The sequence below is a fragment of the Enhydra lutris genome, unplaced genomic scaffold, assembly GCF_002288905.1.
Source record: "Enhydra lutris kenyoni isolate GAN:26980312 unplaced genomic scaffold, ASM228890v2 scaffoldscaffold15, whole genome shotgun sequence".
NCBI classification, from domain to species: Eukaryota; Metazoa; Chordata; class Mammalia; order Carnivora; family Mustelidae; genus Enhydra; species Enhydra lutris.
The window spans coordinates 2944821-2959462 of NW_019154099.1; the positions used below are offsets into that span (position 1 = coordinate 2944821).

At 34.3% G+C, this 14642-nt stretch overlaps 1 protein-coding gene across 3 annotated transcripts in view; it reads right to left on the reverse strand.

Moving 5' to 3' along the window:
- LOC111146964 (fibronectin type III domain containing 3A) overlaps positions 1 to 14642 on the reverse strand; it is a 181007-nt gene that overhangs the window by 11610 nt on the left and 154755 nt on the right. For all 3 annotated transcript variants that reach the window (XM_022502738.1, XM_022502739.1, XM_022502740.1), the window contains 9 exons: positions 9968 to 10106; positions 9227 to 9295; positions 8083 to 8201; positions 6446 to 6551; positions 6183 to 6358; positions 3662 to 3775; positions 2777 to 2926; positions 2391 to 2674; positions 2079 to 2291 (listed from right to left, as the gene is read on the reverse strand). In XM_022502738.1, coding sequence (XP_022358446.1) covers positions 2079 to 2291; positions 2391 to 2674; positions 2777 to 2926; positions 3662 to 3775; positions 6183 to 6358; positions 6446 to 6551; positions 8083 to 8201; positions 9227 to 9295; positions 9968 to 10106 — 1370 coding nt within the window. The remainder of the gene's footprint in view (positions 1 to 2078; positions 2292 to 2390; positions 2675 to 2776; positions 2927 to 3661; positions 3776 to 6182; positions 6359 to 6445; positions 6552 to 8082; positions 8202 to 9226; positions 9296 to 9967; positions 10107 to 14642) is intronic.

Here is a 14642-nt window from a genome sequence, read left to right on the forward strand (position 1 = left end):
AGATTTACACAGCAGTATGAAAGAATGTATAATTTGCCATAAATTATCCACCTGAACTGTTCAATGGAAAGTTTGACTTCATATATGTCACCTGTAAGTTCAATTGTTCCCCAATACTTTTGATTGGCTATTTTAAAGTTTTTGGAAATTGGGGAATGAGTAATGGAATGAATGCTCACATGGTTCTAATAGTCTGAAAACTGTAGTCAGGTTTAAAATGAAAAAAATAGTTAATGACCTGCAGTAACAATATTTCCAAGAAGCAGTAATTAGATAAGCCTTGCCTTTTTAATCTCCCCATTTTTTTTTTTTTTTTTAAGGATAGGAGGAAAAAACAACCACTACTGAAAAAGCTAAATAACGACAAAACCTGTGGTCAAAAACAGCTGAAATAGTATTAAGATATTGGGGCACCTGGGTGGCTCAGTGGGTTAAAGCCTCTGCCTTTGGCTCAGGTCATGATCCCAGGGTCCTGGGATCGAGTCCTGCATTGGGCTCTCTCTTCAGCAGGGAGCCTGCTTCCCCTCTCTCTCTCTGCCTGCCTCTCAGCCTACTTGTGATCTCTGTCAAATAAATAAATAAAATCTTAAAAAAAAAATAGTATTAAGATACTATCCCACAGCAAATGTAAATAGTTGTGAAAAATCAAAGGGAAAGAGTGTAACTACAGGTATTATTACCTTGATTTATTAACTTTCGATAGCAAACTTATAATATCATAGGTTTTAATTTCTTTATTTTCCATAGCCAGTACCTTACCATTCTCTAGATGATAGCTAAACACTAATTAAGCTTAATGTTCTAGCCTATTAATATAATCTATATTTAATGGAATCTTTATTCTATTACATTTCAATCAAACACGAATTAGACCCATTTCTAGTAAACCTTCTTGTAATACCCCAAATGTAAATGCTACAAAGGGGATGAAAATAATTTACAGAATTCAATCACTCAGTGATAATAACATGTATTAATAATAATAATAATTAATAATAATAACATCTGTAGCAAGGCAAAGAATCTCCTTTTAGAAATAAGACTTTACAAAGTGAACATAAAATTCTGCCAACGGCAAAGGCTAATATTCATAGAGGCACAGATTTCAGAAAATGATCAATATTGTTTGCTCTGCATAATGCTCTTACTGGTGATATAGTATGCTTAATTTCGTATGTTATTTTAAATATGTAAGTACCTCTGAGAGTACTTATGTACAAGTACCATGAATATTCCATTACTGAATATTTGGCTAAGATGCAAACACAACACAAAAAACAAAGTGGGAAAACTTAGGGAAGAGCTGCTAATAGCACTCTGAATCCATAAGATATACAAATTGTTTCTCATAAGCTGAATGAAAAGTAGAAAAGTAAAATTTGAATTCTTAAAATATTAGAAGAGTAACACCTGTGGAGGGTATATGGCATTGTTTACATGGGATATAATGTCAGTAAACGGCCTCAGATTTGCATCTGAATAACTTATATTACACATATTTTTATTTATAATTAAAAATGATTTAGTGGGATAATATATGACATGGATGTAATGAAAATGTAAAAGATGGCAGCAAAGACAAGAACCTGAGTAGCAAGGGGACTGGCTAATAATAATCAGAGAGTAAACAAGATCTGACAGTGAGGAACTGAACTGTATTTACTGTGTGCAGGCCCTGTGACAGGGTGTGGTGGAAAGTGAGACATAATCCCTACCCTCAAGGATCTCAGAGGCCTTAAACCAATCAATCATTTACTAACAAAACTGCCTCTGCTGGAAATAAGGGTTGAAGAACTTTGTTGTAGCAAAGATTATGTTTCTTTTACCTGCATGAAGAGAGTAAATGGGTTAGAGAAGAGAGCCAAAGAATAGCCCACTTAATTTTTCTCTTGGCATCCCACTCACAAGTTATGAACAGGAAATTGTCACTATATCTTCTGGTGTTTTGAAAACAGCACATTTAAAATTATTTCTTATCAGAATTTTAATCTTGTTTTTGAAAACTAATTTTATTTACTTCTACTGTTAAAACCGATATGCGTAAGAAACTATATAAAGAAGCAATTAAGAACACCTACCTTCCATTCTTATCCTCCATCTGAAGGTGGTACTGAATAGAATCTGTTGACAGTGTTTTTGGGGTTCCTTCTCCCCATTTCAGCTTAAGGTTCTGGTGGCTGAAGGCAACACATTCCAGACGAGGTGGATCAGGAGGGAGGGGCTTAGTTTTTAATTTTATCATGTGGCTGAAAGGGCCAGCTCCAAGGCTATTCAAGGCTTGAATTCGTATTCTAAGTGCCACATTAAGAAAAAAAAAATCAATTTATGATTATTCTATTTAAAGTTTCTCTCTGGATTAGGCAAAAATTAACATAGTTTGTAGAGTATACCTGTATGTTGTATCTGGTTGCAAATTGTCTATAATATAGCTTGTAACCTTTCCAACTGCTAAGGGCTGTTTATCTCCCAAGTCTATGCTGTAGGCAAGGATTTCTGAGCCATGGTCACAAGGCTTTTCCCAGCTTATTGCAAGGCATGTAGAAGGTGAATAATGGGGATTTTCTATATCATCATCATTTATTTCTTGAAGACAAGTCACAATAGCAGGAACTGATGGTGGAGTCACACAGGCTACTACATCACTGAAAGGCCCTGCACCCACAATACTCAGAGCCTACAAATAAACAGAGCCCGTAAATTAACAAAAACATGACCAACAAAATGCTCACAGAACACAAAACTCCGGCTAGAGTAGAAAGGCCCTGACCACCTTTACCTGGACTCTGCAATAATAGGTAGTTGCTGGTGAAAGTCCTTTTAATTCGTAATTGAGACCGGGCCCACAGTAACACATCTGCATACTTCCTTCCACGCCTCCCCACTCCAATCGATATTCAGTGACATCAGTTCCATTACTCAAAGGGACCTTTAAATTAAGAAAGGGAAAAGGTCTTAAGTCTTGACATTGATTAAATGGGTTTTGGGTAAAAATGTTCATTGCCTGAGCATATGAAAAACCGAATTGCTTTTGAATTTCTTTAAAATGTTTAAGTAGAATTAAAACTGTTCAATATTACATTTTTATTCATTAGGGTCACTTGAATGTGAGATTGGCCAAAAAATATATATATTGGCCAAAAAAATAAAACTCTTTTCAATTAGAAGTCAAAATATGGCTGAATCACTTCAGAAAGAGAATTTTAATGTAAAATATTCTTCAAAATAATCCTATCAAGTAATATAAATGTTAAATCACGTAAGGACATTTTCTTTGTTAAATTTCAAAGGTAACTGAAAATGTAATTATCATTACTATGATTACTATATACGATAAACAAGTGGAGATAATAAATATAAGAGAAATAGTATTATACTGGTATCTACAAATGTTTGTTCTTAACATTAAACTCATCAGTGGCTAAATAATGAGACACAACCTTTGAAAAAAATACGAAGCACATCATGAACAAGAAACTATATACTTGTAATGCATATATACCTTACTTAAATGCTTTGAAGAGAAAAAAAATCCACTTTTTACCACATGAATTTTACAGGACTTAACTGTTTGCATAATTTAGGAAATGAAATAAAGAGGATCTCTACTCTTTTATATGAACTATTCTAATCATTTAAAGTAAGTCAATGGGAATTACAATACCTCCCAATTTACTTGGGCACAAGTTGCAGATCTGCATGTAACCTGAGGAGGCTTGCATTGATCTGGTGGTCCAGGGGCTGTAGTAATATCACATTTTTCTGAAAATGGTCCAAACTAGAAAAACAAATATAGCCAGTGTTTTCATTTTTTACACACTGATTGCATAGCTCTCCATAAATATTCATAAAAATACATAAGTACATTATCCATCTTCTTTAAGACTAACTGGTCATAACTCTAAAAGCATTCACAGAAAAAAAGATTTAATGATCATGGAAGTCACTGTGGGGTGTTTTAAAGTTTTGATATTTACTGTGTTTTCTTCTGCTCTTTTTCCTTCATGAACTGTTTCTGTAAGAAGGTCAGGGTATCAGGGAATTAGGAATGTGGAATGAGTCAGAAGAAATTATATGAGTAAAGACAAGGATGCCAATTAAAGGTATGGGAGATGGTAGGCATAAATTATATCTTAAAATTTAGAATAGTTTTTTTTTTTCTTAAGATGTTATTTATTTGAGAGAGAGAGTACACTAGGAGCGCAGCAGGGGGAACGGCAGAGGGGGAGGAGGAGGCAGGCCCTCCACTGAGCAGGGAGCCGGATGTGTGGCTTGGTCTCAGGACCCTGGGATCATGACCTGAGCCGAAGGCAGATGCTTAACCAACTGAGCCACCCAGGTGCCCCAAAATTTAGAACAGGTTTTTTTTGTTTTTTTTTTTAATTTTATTTTCAGCATAACAGTATTCATTGCTTTTGTACCACACCCAGTGCTCCCTCTCTAATACCCACCACCTGGTTCCCCCAACCTCCCACCCCCCCCACCACTTCAAACCCCTCAGATTGTTTTTCAGAGTCCATAGTCTATCATGGTTCACCTCCCCTTCCAATTTCCCCCAACTCCCTTCTCCTCTCTAACTCCCCTTGTCCTCCATGCTATTTGTTATGCTCCACAAATAAGTGAAACCATATGATAATTGACTCTCTCTGCTTGACTTATTTCACTCAGCATAATCTCTTCCAGTCCCGTCCATGTTGTTACAAAAGTTGGGTATTCATCCTTTCTGATGGAGGCATAATACTCCATAGTGTATATGGACCACATCTTCCTTATCCATTCGTCTGTTGAAGGGCATCTTGGTTCTTTCCACAGTTTGGCAACCGTGGCCATTGCTGCTATAAACATTGGGGTACAGATGGCCCTTCTTTTCACTACATAGAACAGTTTTAAAAAGAGTCTAAAATATATAGTCTCTGGAAATGCAGAAAGCAAATATTTATTTGACAAATTATCAGAATCCTGAAAATACAGATTAAGTACACTAGTATTAAAGATGCTATCCCAGTGTACTGCAGCCTTGTTGAGGCTGACAAGATGTTGACTTCAGACAGGAAACAATGACTTATGTTAGAACTGCCAACAAAGTATTGACATAAGAAATTTTAAAATAAGTTTACAGATACAGATACTGAAATCAGTTGGAGAATGGGACTAAAATATAGTTCACTAAAATATGAAATAATGGGAGAGACTTGTCAGTTTAATTTTGTGGAACTGTAATTACAGAATAAGAAAACAGAATGTTACTCAATTGAGACAACAAACTACTGCTTTGTCCTTAGAGAACCTGCTTTAATGCAGAGATGAGATATGTCCTGGTTAAATGGAAAGGGCTTTGGTTCTGGAGTCTGACAGCCCTGAGTCTGTGGCTTATTTCTGTCACTTCTTATTTGTGCGACTGTGGGCAAGGTATTTAGCTTTCTGAGTCCTAACCTCCTTAGCTGTAAAATGTAGATTATCACCTATTTTGTCCATTTTATGGAGTTGTACAAATACATAGCTAATACTTTTAAAAAAGCCTCACAAAACAAGAAATGCTTAATTTTTTTTTTCCTTAGGTAAAAATCACCTGAAAGTAAATGCTGATATAATCGGTCTCAAAAAACTTAATTATTATTCTAAGTATTTCATGTTATGGTCTTGTTTCTACTTTTAAACTTACTAAAAGTAAAACCTACTAGCACCACTGGAAAGGCAAACTTCAGGCCAGCTGAAGTCCAGAGTGTCACAAATTATAAGTGGGGTTTGAAAATATGGAGATTCTAGAACAATTAAGTTACTGTATACACTGACCTCTCTCTTCTTTATCGATATAGGCTTATTAAAAACTGTAAAATTTGGGGGCACCTGGGTGGCTCAGTTGGTAGAGTGGCCAACTCTTGATTTTGGCTCAGGTCATGAACTCAGGGTCCTGAGATCCAGCTCTGTGCTCAGCAGGCTCTGTTTGTCCTTCTCCCTCTGCCTTCCCCTGCTCTCTATCTTCCTCCACCCCCTTTCCCCATGCCCTCTCTTTCTCCTAAAATAGATAAATAAATCTTAAAAAAAGCTAAAATACAAAACAAAACAAAAAATAACTGTAAACTTTGGAATCACATATTGAAAGCAAAATGGCTAACTAATAGGTGCAATCATATATGTCATATGAAATACCACTGTGATTATAATTCAATCAACAGTCTTCCTACCCCCATTTTGTTAGCTGCGTGCAATCTGAAGCTGTAAGTCTTTCCAGGAAGAAGGTTGCTCACTGTACATTCTACTTCAGAACCTTGGTAAACTTCTCTCGGTTCATCTTTTTCTACAGGAGACATTTCTACACCATAGCAGAAAATGGGTGATCCACCATCGACCAGAGGGGGTCCTAAAGGTGGAAAGATTTATGTAGTTTAACAAAAGGAGTATATTTAGTACTAACTTAATAAAAATTTATTACCAAAATGGAAATTACCCCATCGTAACTGTATTTCTTTTGCTTTGGGTCTACCCTGTAATCTGGGAGGGAGGCATGGGCCAGGAGGCACAGCTGGAGTCTGCACAAGTAAAGATTCAGATACCTGCCAAAACAAAAGCAATACAAAACAAAAATGCCCCAACCAAATAATCAGACTGCTTTTGTTAAAGGAAAATAACGTGAACACAAAGACTGCACCAATAATTTGAAATTCTACTTGACTTTCACCTGAAAAGAAATAAAGTTCTAAATAAAATAAAAACCCAATTAAATCATTAAAACTCTAACTTTATGGAGATAAAGACACATTCTATGTGACAATTATACACAAAGAAAGTTACCAGAAACCCCCCCGCAAAACTCCTTCTTTTCCTCTTTTCATAATTAAACAACAACAGCAAAACAACCTTCAACAATCCTAACAGACATTATTTTTGACTCTGTCCAAATGGATTCACATATCTCTTCTAAAGAAGGATGTTTTAACATTCTGTAAATACTGTTTGCTATGTTTTCAGGAGGTTTAGACTATTTTGCTTACTTTACCGTATACTGTATTTTTAACATACATACTAATTATGTATATATAATCTTTCCTTTCCTCCTAAAAATAATTAAAAAATTAGGTAAGATTTTCCAAGTATTTGGTATCTCCAGGTATTTAGTATTATTTTAGTTTCTATACTATCTAAAAATATATACATTAAGTTTTACTTTAAAAGACTTCTCTTAAAAACACTGACACACAGTGCCATATTCCTTATCTGCACTGTATTAATTTTCTTTCTAAGTATAAAAAATATCTGATCATTACCTTATTCAGAAAGGTATCTTATATAGAATGCTATAATGCTGAATCAGAAAATTAGAAGCTCTTTTGGGGTACGGTGGATTTCCTTTTTTTAATCCAAGAAGATTTTATTAGATAAAATGAAGCAATTGGATCCCAGGGCCTGTGGGCAGGACTTGCACTCAGTTTCATAATATTCACATTTTCAACACAATACTTATAAATTTATTTTTTAAAAAGGTACCTTCAAAAAAAGAGGTACCTTTATTGCATCAAATTCCATTTGAAAAATATTAATATGTGTGCTCCATGAACACATTCTTGGTTAAATTCATTAAAAAAAAAAAATCACTCCTATTAAAAAACATACCTCTCCAGAACATGACAAATATCTCATATATAATCAATGGCACACTGAATCCATTTTGGTTAGTGGATCTCTAATAGTAACTAAGAACTTTTCTGCAATAAGTAAATATCAGAATCTGTGTTTAAACAGTAAATTCTATTTTATGGTTTGTCCTGATACACATAATTTATGAGGCAATCACTCTACAATTATTTCTATCTCTGTTAGGTATGGTTATTAAGCATCATCCTAAAATTTATCTTTGTAAGTTTTTCTGCAACATTTTTGTGTATTTGTTTTTCCAAAACTAAACACTAACCAGTCAATACATATTCACTGAACATGGATTATCAGCCAAGAACTATTTTTAGAAATCCTGGTCACTATAAAATTAATCACCTGGGTTACAGAAATTACTTTGGATACATTTCAAATTTTGAGGCAACATCTGGTGATCCCATCTTATGTGACCCAAACTTGAAAAAAAAGTATTACCGCACTCTGTCCTCCATCGCTGATGCAGTAAACTCGTAAACGATAGAAACAACCTGGATTCAGTCGATCACAAAGATGTTCTCTAGTAGCTCCACTGTATATCATATCCCATTTATTTCCTGTAAGGTGAAGAATTATGTTTAATCAGCCACAAGGTAATGTTTAACGTTCTGGTATCACAGACACAGCAGGTATCCTAGCTTCACTAAGTTAAGTGTTTATGTAATTTGTCAGAAACGATTTAAACTTGTTTCGAATTTCCTGGAGATAATCTAGTTTTCTTTATTTTACAGCTTCCTAGACAAATCTGCATGGCTTTGTTGAAATGAAATATCTCTGTAACTCTGTACAAACTTTGGCTTACATTCATAATTTGCTTTTAATTAAGCATTTTAAATGTGTTTACTGGTCCAGTAATGACATTATAACACACAAAGAGTAGAAAAAACAAATAACATAGGAAATTTAGCCTTAATTAAAAGACATTATTTTGCAGGAAACAGTTCATTGCATAGAAATAAAGACTGTTAAATGTGTCATTCAAAAACAAAGTTCACGAGGCACAGAGAATATTACTAAAACTAGTACAATGTAAGTTAAATTTTACAAGATAATTTTTCTCTGATATGTCTGGTTATAAATCTAACTGAATAAACCTTCAGAAGACTTTTTAGTTCAGATATACTGGAACTGAGCAAAGCAAACAAATGAGAAAGGAAATAAAATGTAAATGTAAATTTAATAATATAGGTGTACAGCAGTCTTAGAGATTATAACTTAAAGTGGATCATAACAGGCAAAATACTAACTGCTATAAACAAAGGAAAAATAAAAAGTGAAAGAAAAGAGATCATATAAAATGCAAAGTCATGAAGAGCAGAGGCAGACTGGTATAAATAGAATAAATCTATTCATTTTTTTTTTAAAGATTTTATTTATCTGTCAGAGAGAGAGAGAACACGCACGTGCTGAGAGAGCAACAGGCAGAGGGAGAGGGAGAAGCAGGTTCCCTGCTGAGCAAGGAGCTCAATGCAGGACTCGATCCCAGGACCCTGGGATCATGACCTGAGCTGAAGGCAGATACTTAACTGACTGAGCCACCCAGGTATCCCTAAATCTATTAATTTTTAATAGTTATTCTTACCATTAGAACCTTCTGCCATCTCCACTACATATTTATTGATGGCTGCACCTCCACTGTCTTTTGGTGGGTCTATCCAAAAAAGTAAAAAGTGGTATTAGGCAAAGTACATATAATTAAACAGTGACAGAAATCCTAATAAACAGAATACCAAACCTCAGACTGTAAAAAAAAAAAAAAAAAAAAAGAATTACCTGTAATGTTTTTTTAATTAGTACCAGCATTTTAAGTAGTGCATAAACAGATGTTCAATAAATGTTTTATTTTTTTTTCAAGTCTTATTTATTTAACAATCTCCACACCCAATTGTGGGGCTCATTTGGGGCTTGAATTCAGGACCGTGTAAGATCAAGACTTGCATGTTCTTCTGACTGAGCCAGACAGGCACTCCAACAAACGTTTGTTTTAAGTGAATAAGTGATTTTCATTTTTCATGAGAGCTAGGATGACCCAAGTAACTTTTTAAGCTATAATTTCAGTAATCATTCATTGCACACAGTGCTACCTCTGCTCATAGTCTTAACTGCAGGTTCCAAGTTCTTCCTATAACAAATATGAACTCTGTATTTGTGTGAGTGCAAAGTCTTCCACAAAAAAAGATACCCAAACAATGAAAGATTCTCACATTTCCTATTGAACTTGCTTGAGCTAACAAATGTACCCAACTATCCTAAGAATTATCTTAATATTCAAATCATTTTAATCAAATATAAAAGTAATGATGTACAAATATGCATATCTTACCCCAAGTTATTTTAAAACTGTGTGAATGTATCTTTCCTTTAACTGAAGGCTTCACAGGTACTCCTGGTTTATCAGGGCATGTAGTAAATTCTACTACTTCACTTGGATTACTTTTACCTTCTGAGTTGTAAGCAATAACCTGTGACATAAAAAAACCAAAGACTTAAAACAATATTTGATACCTAATGATAATGACTTAATGAACAAAGTGTTGAGAGATAAATAAGCTCAATCAAATTATAAAGGTAAGTTTTCAGACTGTGATGGCTTGGTATGCGAGAACTGCTTGTCTTCAACAGGGACTCAGCATATATGAAGAATATTTAGGTATAATCCCCTTTTAGAGTCAGTTCTGGGAATGTAAGTTTAAGTCTAAAATTTTGAAACTAATCAAGAATCATCATAGGAATAAGTTATAATCTGATGATACTTGATAGGCTTTGGGCTTGATTTACTTATTCTTTTACTGTTCTTTGAGTTTTAAAAAGATGTCCACGAATTCTTTGAATTTCCTTTATTCATGTAAAGACAAATTCCTCTTACCTTTGAATTGTTCTTAATAACTTGCTTCCAATATAATGTAACAGAAATGAGAGTGTGTAGCTTCCCTACACAAAAATCCATTTAGTGACGAACTAAAGCTTCTGACCAAAAGTCAGAGAGGAACTGAGGGCTAACAACCAACTTGAGTGAACTTGGGAACAAATCCTCCAGTCCCAGTCAAGCCTTCAGATGACTGTAGCCCTAGCTGGCATCTTGACTGTAACTTCACATAAAACCTTCATGAGACCCATTCAGCTAAGCTGGTCCTGAATTCCTGATCCGCAGACCCAATACTTGTTTTTTTCAAGCTATTAAGTGGCACAGCAATAAACACAATTCATATCTAAGTCTTTTTATATCTGACTTTAGAAATTCAATATATATTTTTACCTTATCTCGTCTACTGAACTTAAAGCTCCTGAAGTCAAATATCCAACTTGATATGATTTTCTCTTTTCTAAACCTGCTCCATCTTTGCTCTTTCTCATCAGCAAAGTCTACCTAGTTGCTCAAGTTATCTACCTAGTTGCTCAAGTCAAAAATCTAAGAAACAGCCTTGATTCTTCCTTCTCTAAACCTACAACTTAAATCTATTAGCAAATCCTGTCAACTCTACCTCTACTTTTCTGTTTTCTGCTACTACTACCTCCTTAGTCAAGGCCTCTTTTATTCTATCTTTTCTGAATGACTACAATATATTACTAACTAGTTTCCTAGCTTCCATTCCTTCTCTGAATTCTATTTTCTACACAACTGCCAAAGGGACTTACTTCTTAGCTTAGAACCTTCCAACAGCTTCTCATTTTACTCAAAATAAAATCTAAATTCCCTATGGTCTACAACACCCTATGTGATTTCACCCCTGCCTACCTCCACTTTACAGTCTTCTGCATTAGCAGTTATTTGCCCTGCCCAAAATGTTCTTTTTGTTATTGACATGCTAACTTCTTCTGGTTATTCAGATTCAAGTGTCATTTCCAAAAGCACTTCCTTGACTACCCAATCATTCTGTTACCTCACCCTAATTTGATTAATCCATGTAGCACTTATCACCATCTGCTATGTGCTTGTTTACTGTCTATTCCCCTAACTAGAATATTAGTTATTTTGATTACTGTTACATTCTTAGTGTTTAGAATTCTTATATTCTTAGTGTTTAGAATAGTGCTTTATTATAGAATAAATGCTCAATAATTAGAGGATGAATGGATGACTCAAGACAAGCTCCATTATGATATGACATGATAATATACACACGGATGTAAATAAATCTACCCCCAAATAAATCATGCAGCTCATGAGAATGCAGTAAAATTCAGTTCAATTGTTCAATTTTGCTCAGCCTTCCTCAGTCCTCCCATGCACAACAATGCATTTTATTCGCTGCTTTACAAACTGGACCACAAAGAGTCAAAACACTTCTCAATATGGTACACAGTGTTTACTCAAACCTAGAACTAGAAGAAACTATTAAAGTAAGAAGAGACTCGCTATAAATGAGAAAGATCCACTAAATTATATTTTTAAGACTATATATTTTGGCACTGCCTCCTTTTACTTCAGTTAGCCATGAAGGTATTAAAGGTTATAAAGCCATATACTTATCTCCCCACCCCCACAATTTTACAAATAATCAAAAACATTCATTCAGTTCCCCACCATAGAAGGAGCATGGTGCTGGGAACTCCAGGTTTGGTGCACTCTGTATCTTCAACAAGTTTAGAATCTTTATGCAGAAGACAAAAAAGATGTATATGAAAAGATTCAGGCAATAGGAGAAAGATTACTAAGGCATAAAATGGTCCACAAAGGCTTCTGAAAAGGTAAATAGAAGTGATATGAGGTCTTCATGGGCAAGAGCAGTAAAAGGGCAAACCTGGGTAAGAGAGAATAGAAAGCCCTGGGTATAGAGCAGAAATAATAGTAAACAGTGAGTTCTGATCAAGGAAGAATAAGTAATCCATCTGGTGAGATAGCCAGTTCAAGTAAGGAGTGAAAGACAGTGCATTTTAAAAACTGAATGTGTCAGAATATAAAAAATCTTATATGAAACTAAGGGAATTGTTTTTTTTTTTTTTTTAAGGGAAAGCTGTATTTCAGAAAGATTAATCTAGGTATAAAATGGTAATTAGAAAGTAAGAATAGCTTGATAACAGCACAGAACAGGTTTGGAGATTTAGTATTCTTCAGAACAAAAAAATGACAGCTGACAGAAAGTAAAGAGATGATGTATCCAAGGGAGAAAGGGGCATATAAGTTAGGACTAAATTTGGGCACACTTAGATTAGGGCAAAGGAGAAAGGAAGACCTCATAAAATGACACTGGACAAGATGAGGAGGAGGAAAGCAACATGTTTATGTACTGTCACTGATGCTGACATTTAAGTGTATAAGTGAATTTCAAAGATGGAAGATAGGAGAAGCTGATGGATCCCAGATGCTAACTGACTGATTTCTCTCCATCTGAAAAAAAAAACCTCAAAAATAAGTAATAAGCTACAGTGTAGTATTTAAGGGTTCTCAGCTCAAGGTACTCAGAACTTGATCTTTAGAAGGCTTGCTGCTTAAAAAACTATTTTCCAGGAACTTTAGGAAATAAGAAATCAGCCTCCTACTGGCTCAGAGTCATAGGGAGTGGCCACTAGCTTCTGAAGCTTTAATAATAAGAAATATTATAATTATTAATAATTATTATCATTTTAAATTTGGACAACAGGTCTCAGTCAGCTTCTAATGAACCATTTGATAGAGTCAGCATTGTACACTTGTTAACCACTCTGAATTTTAACTGATTTTAAGAATTTTGGCTGCCTTCTTATGCTTTAGATTTTTATTTTCATTTTTCTTTTGTCCTTTAAATTTTTTCATTGTTCCAATTTTGTTTTAGTATTTTGAGTGTCCTAGGATTGTCTGTAGTGTAGAAACTAGAACTCTTGGCATTTGGTAAACTTGGTCATATTACAATTTTAGGTTAATTATGTCATTATTTCTTTACAATCAGTAATATACTATCTAGTCGTTGCTTTCTGGATTATAGTATTTTGGACTGGACTATAGGATTATAGATTTATAGTATTTTCTAAGCTTTTGCTTAGTATTCTAAGATTTCTTTAGTGTTAACAGTTTATTTTGATATGTTTTGCTTGAAAGAGGAGTCTGCAATGTCAAAATAGAAAAGAAAGTCTGAGACAGCAATAGGATTTAATGATTCAAAAGCCTGTCAGCTGGCACCCAGCACAAGCAGATTCAAAATGTCCAAGCTTCTAGAAGACCACATAGTCATCATTTTCTATTTTTTTCCCCCTTTAGATCAGTGGTTCTCAAATTTCAGTAAGCCTCAGAATCACTTGGACAGTGCTGAAACACAGACTGCTAAGTCTTATCCCAGAATTTTTGATTCAACAGAACTGAGGGGGCCAGAAAATTTACATTTCTAACAAGTTCCCAGGTGATGCTGATACAATGGTCTGGTTCACACTTGGGGAACTACTATTCTTGGTTATCACTATTACAACTGATTATTTAATAAGCTTTTATATAATCCCTTCCTATAAGCCAGTGATTTAGAGACATTGTTTTCCTATCCCCTCTCTAGTTACTTGGGGGTACTTTTTGTAAAAGCCTACTGTCTCCTTGGAGATTCTGATTGTATACCCTGCAATCTGAATGTGACTGCCACAGTGAAACAATTTTAAATAAAAATCTGTAATTTTTTAAAATAGTGGATCATAAGAAATTTACTCCCTTATATGTATATATAACATTTTTGTCTCTATGTGGAAATAACACCATGGTGTTACAGGACAGTAGAATTCTAAGAATTTTAATAAACTTACCAAATTATAAAGATCTTAACATTTCCCCTTAGAAAATGTTAATCATTTTCTAATCATTACTGAATAATCATAACAATAATCATTACTGAAGCAAAATATAATCCAACATCATCCTAAGAGGAAAACTGAATGAATGTACTTACTTCTTAAGCATTTCATAAATCTTGTAAAAATATGAAAACTCAATTTGGAAAAAATTAAAATCACTCAGTGTTATCATAAGTTTTAAAAATGAAGCTGATATATAAGACAAAGCATAATAAATATAATTATTATGCTCTTCATAATCAAATCTC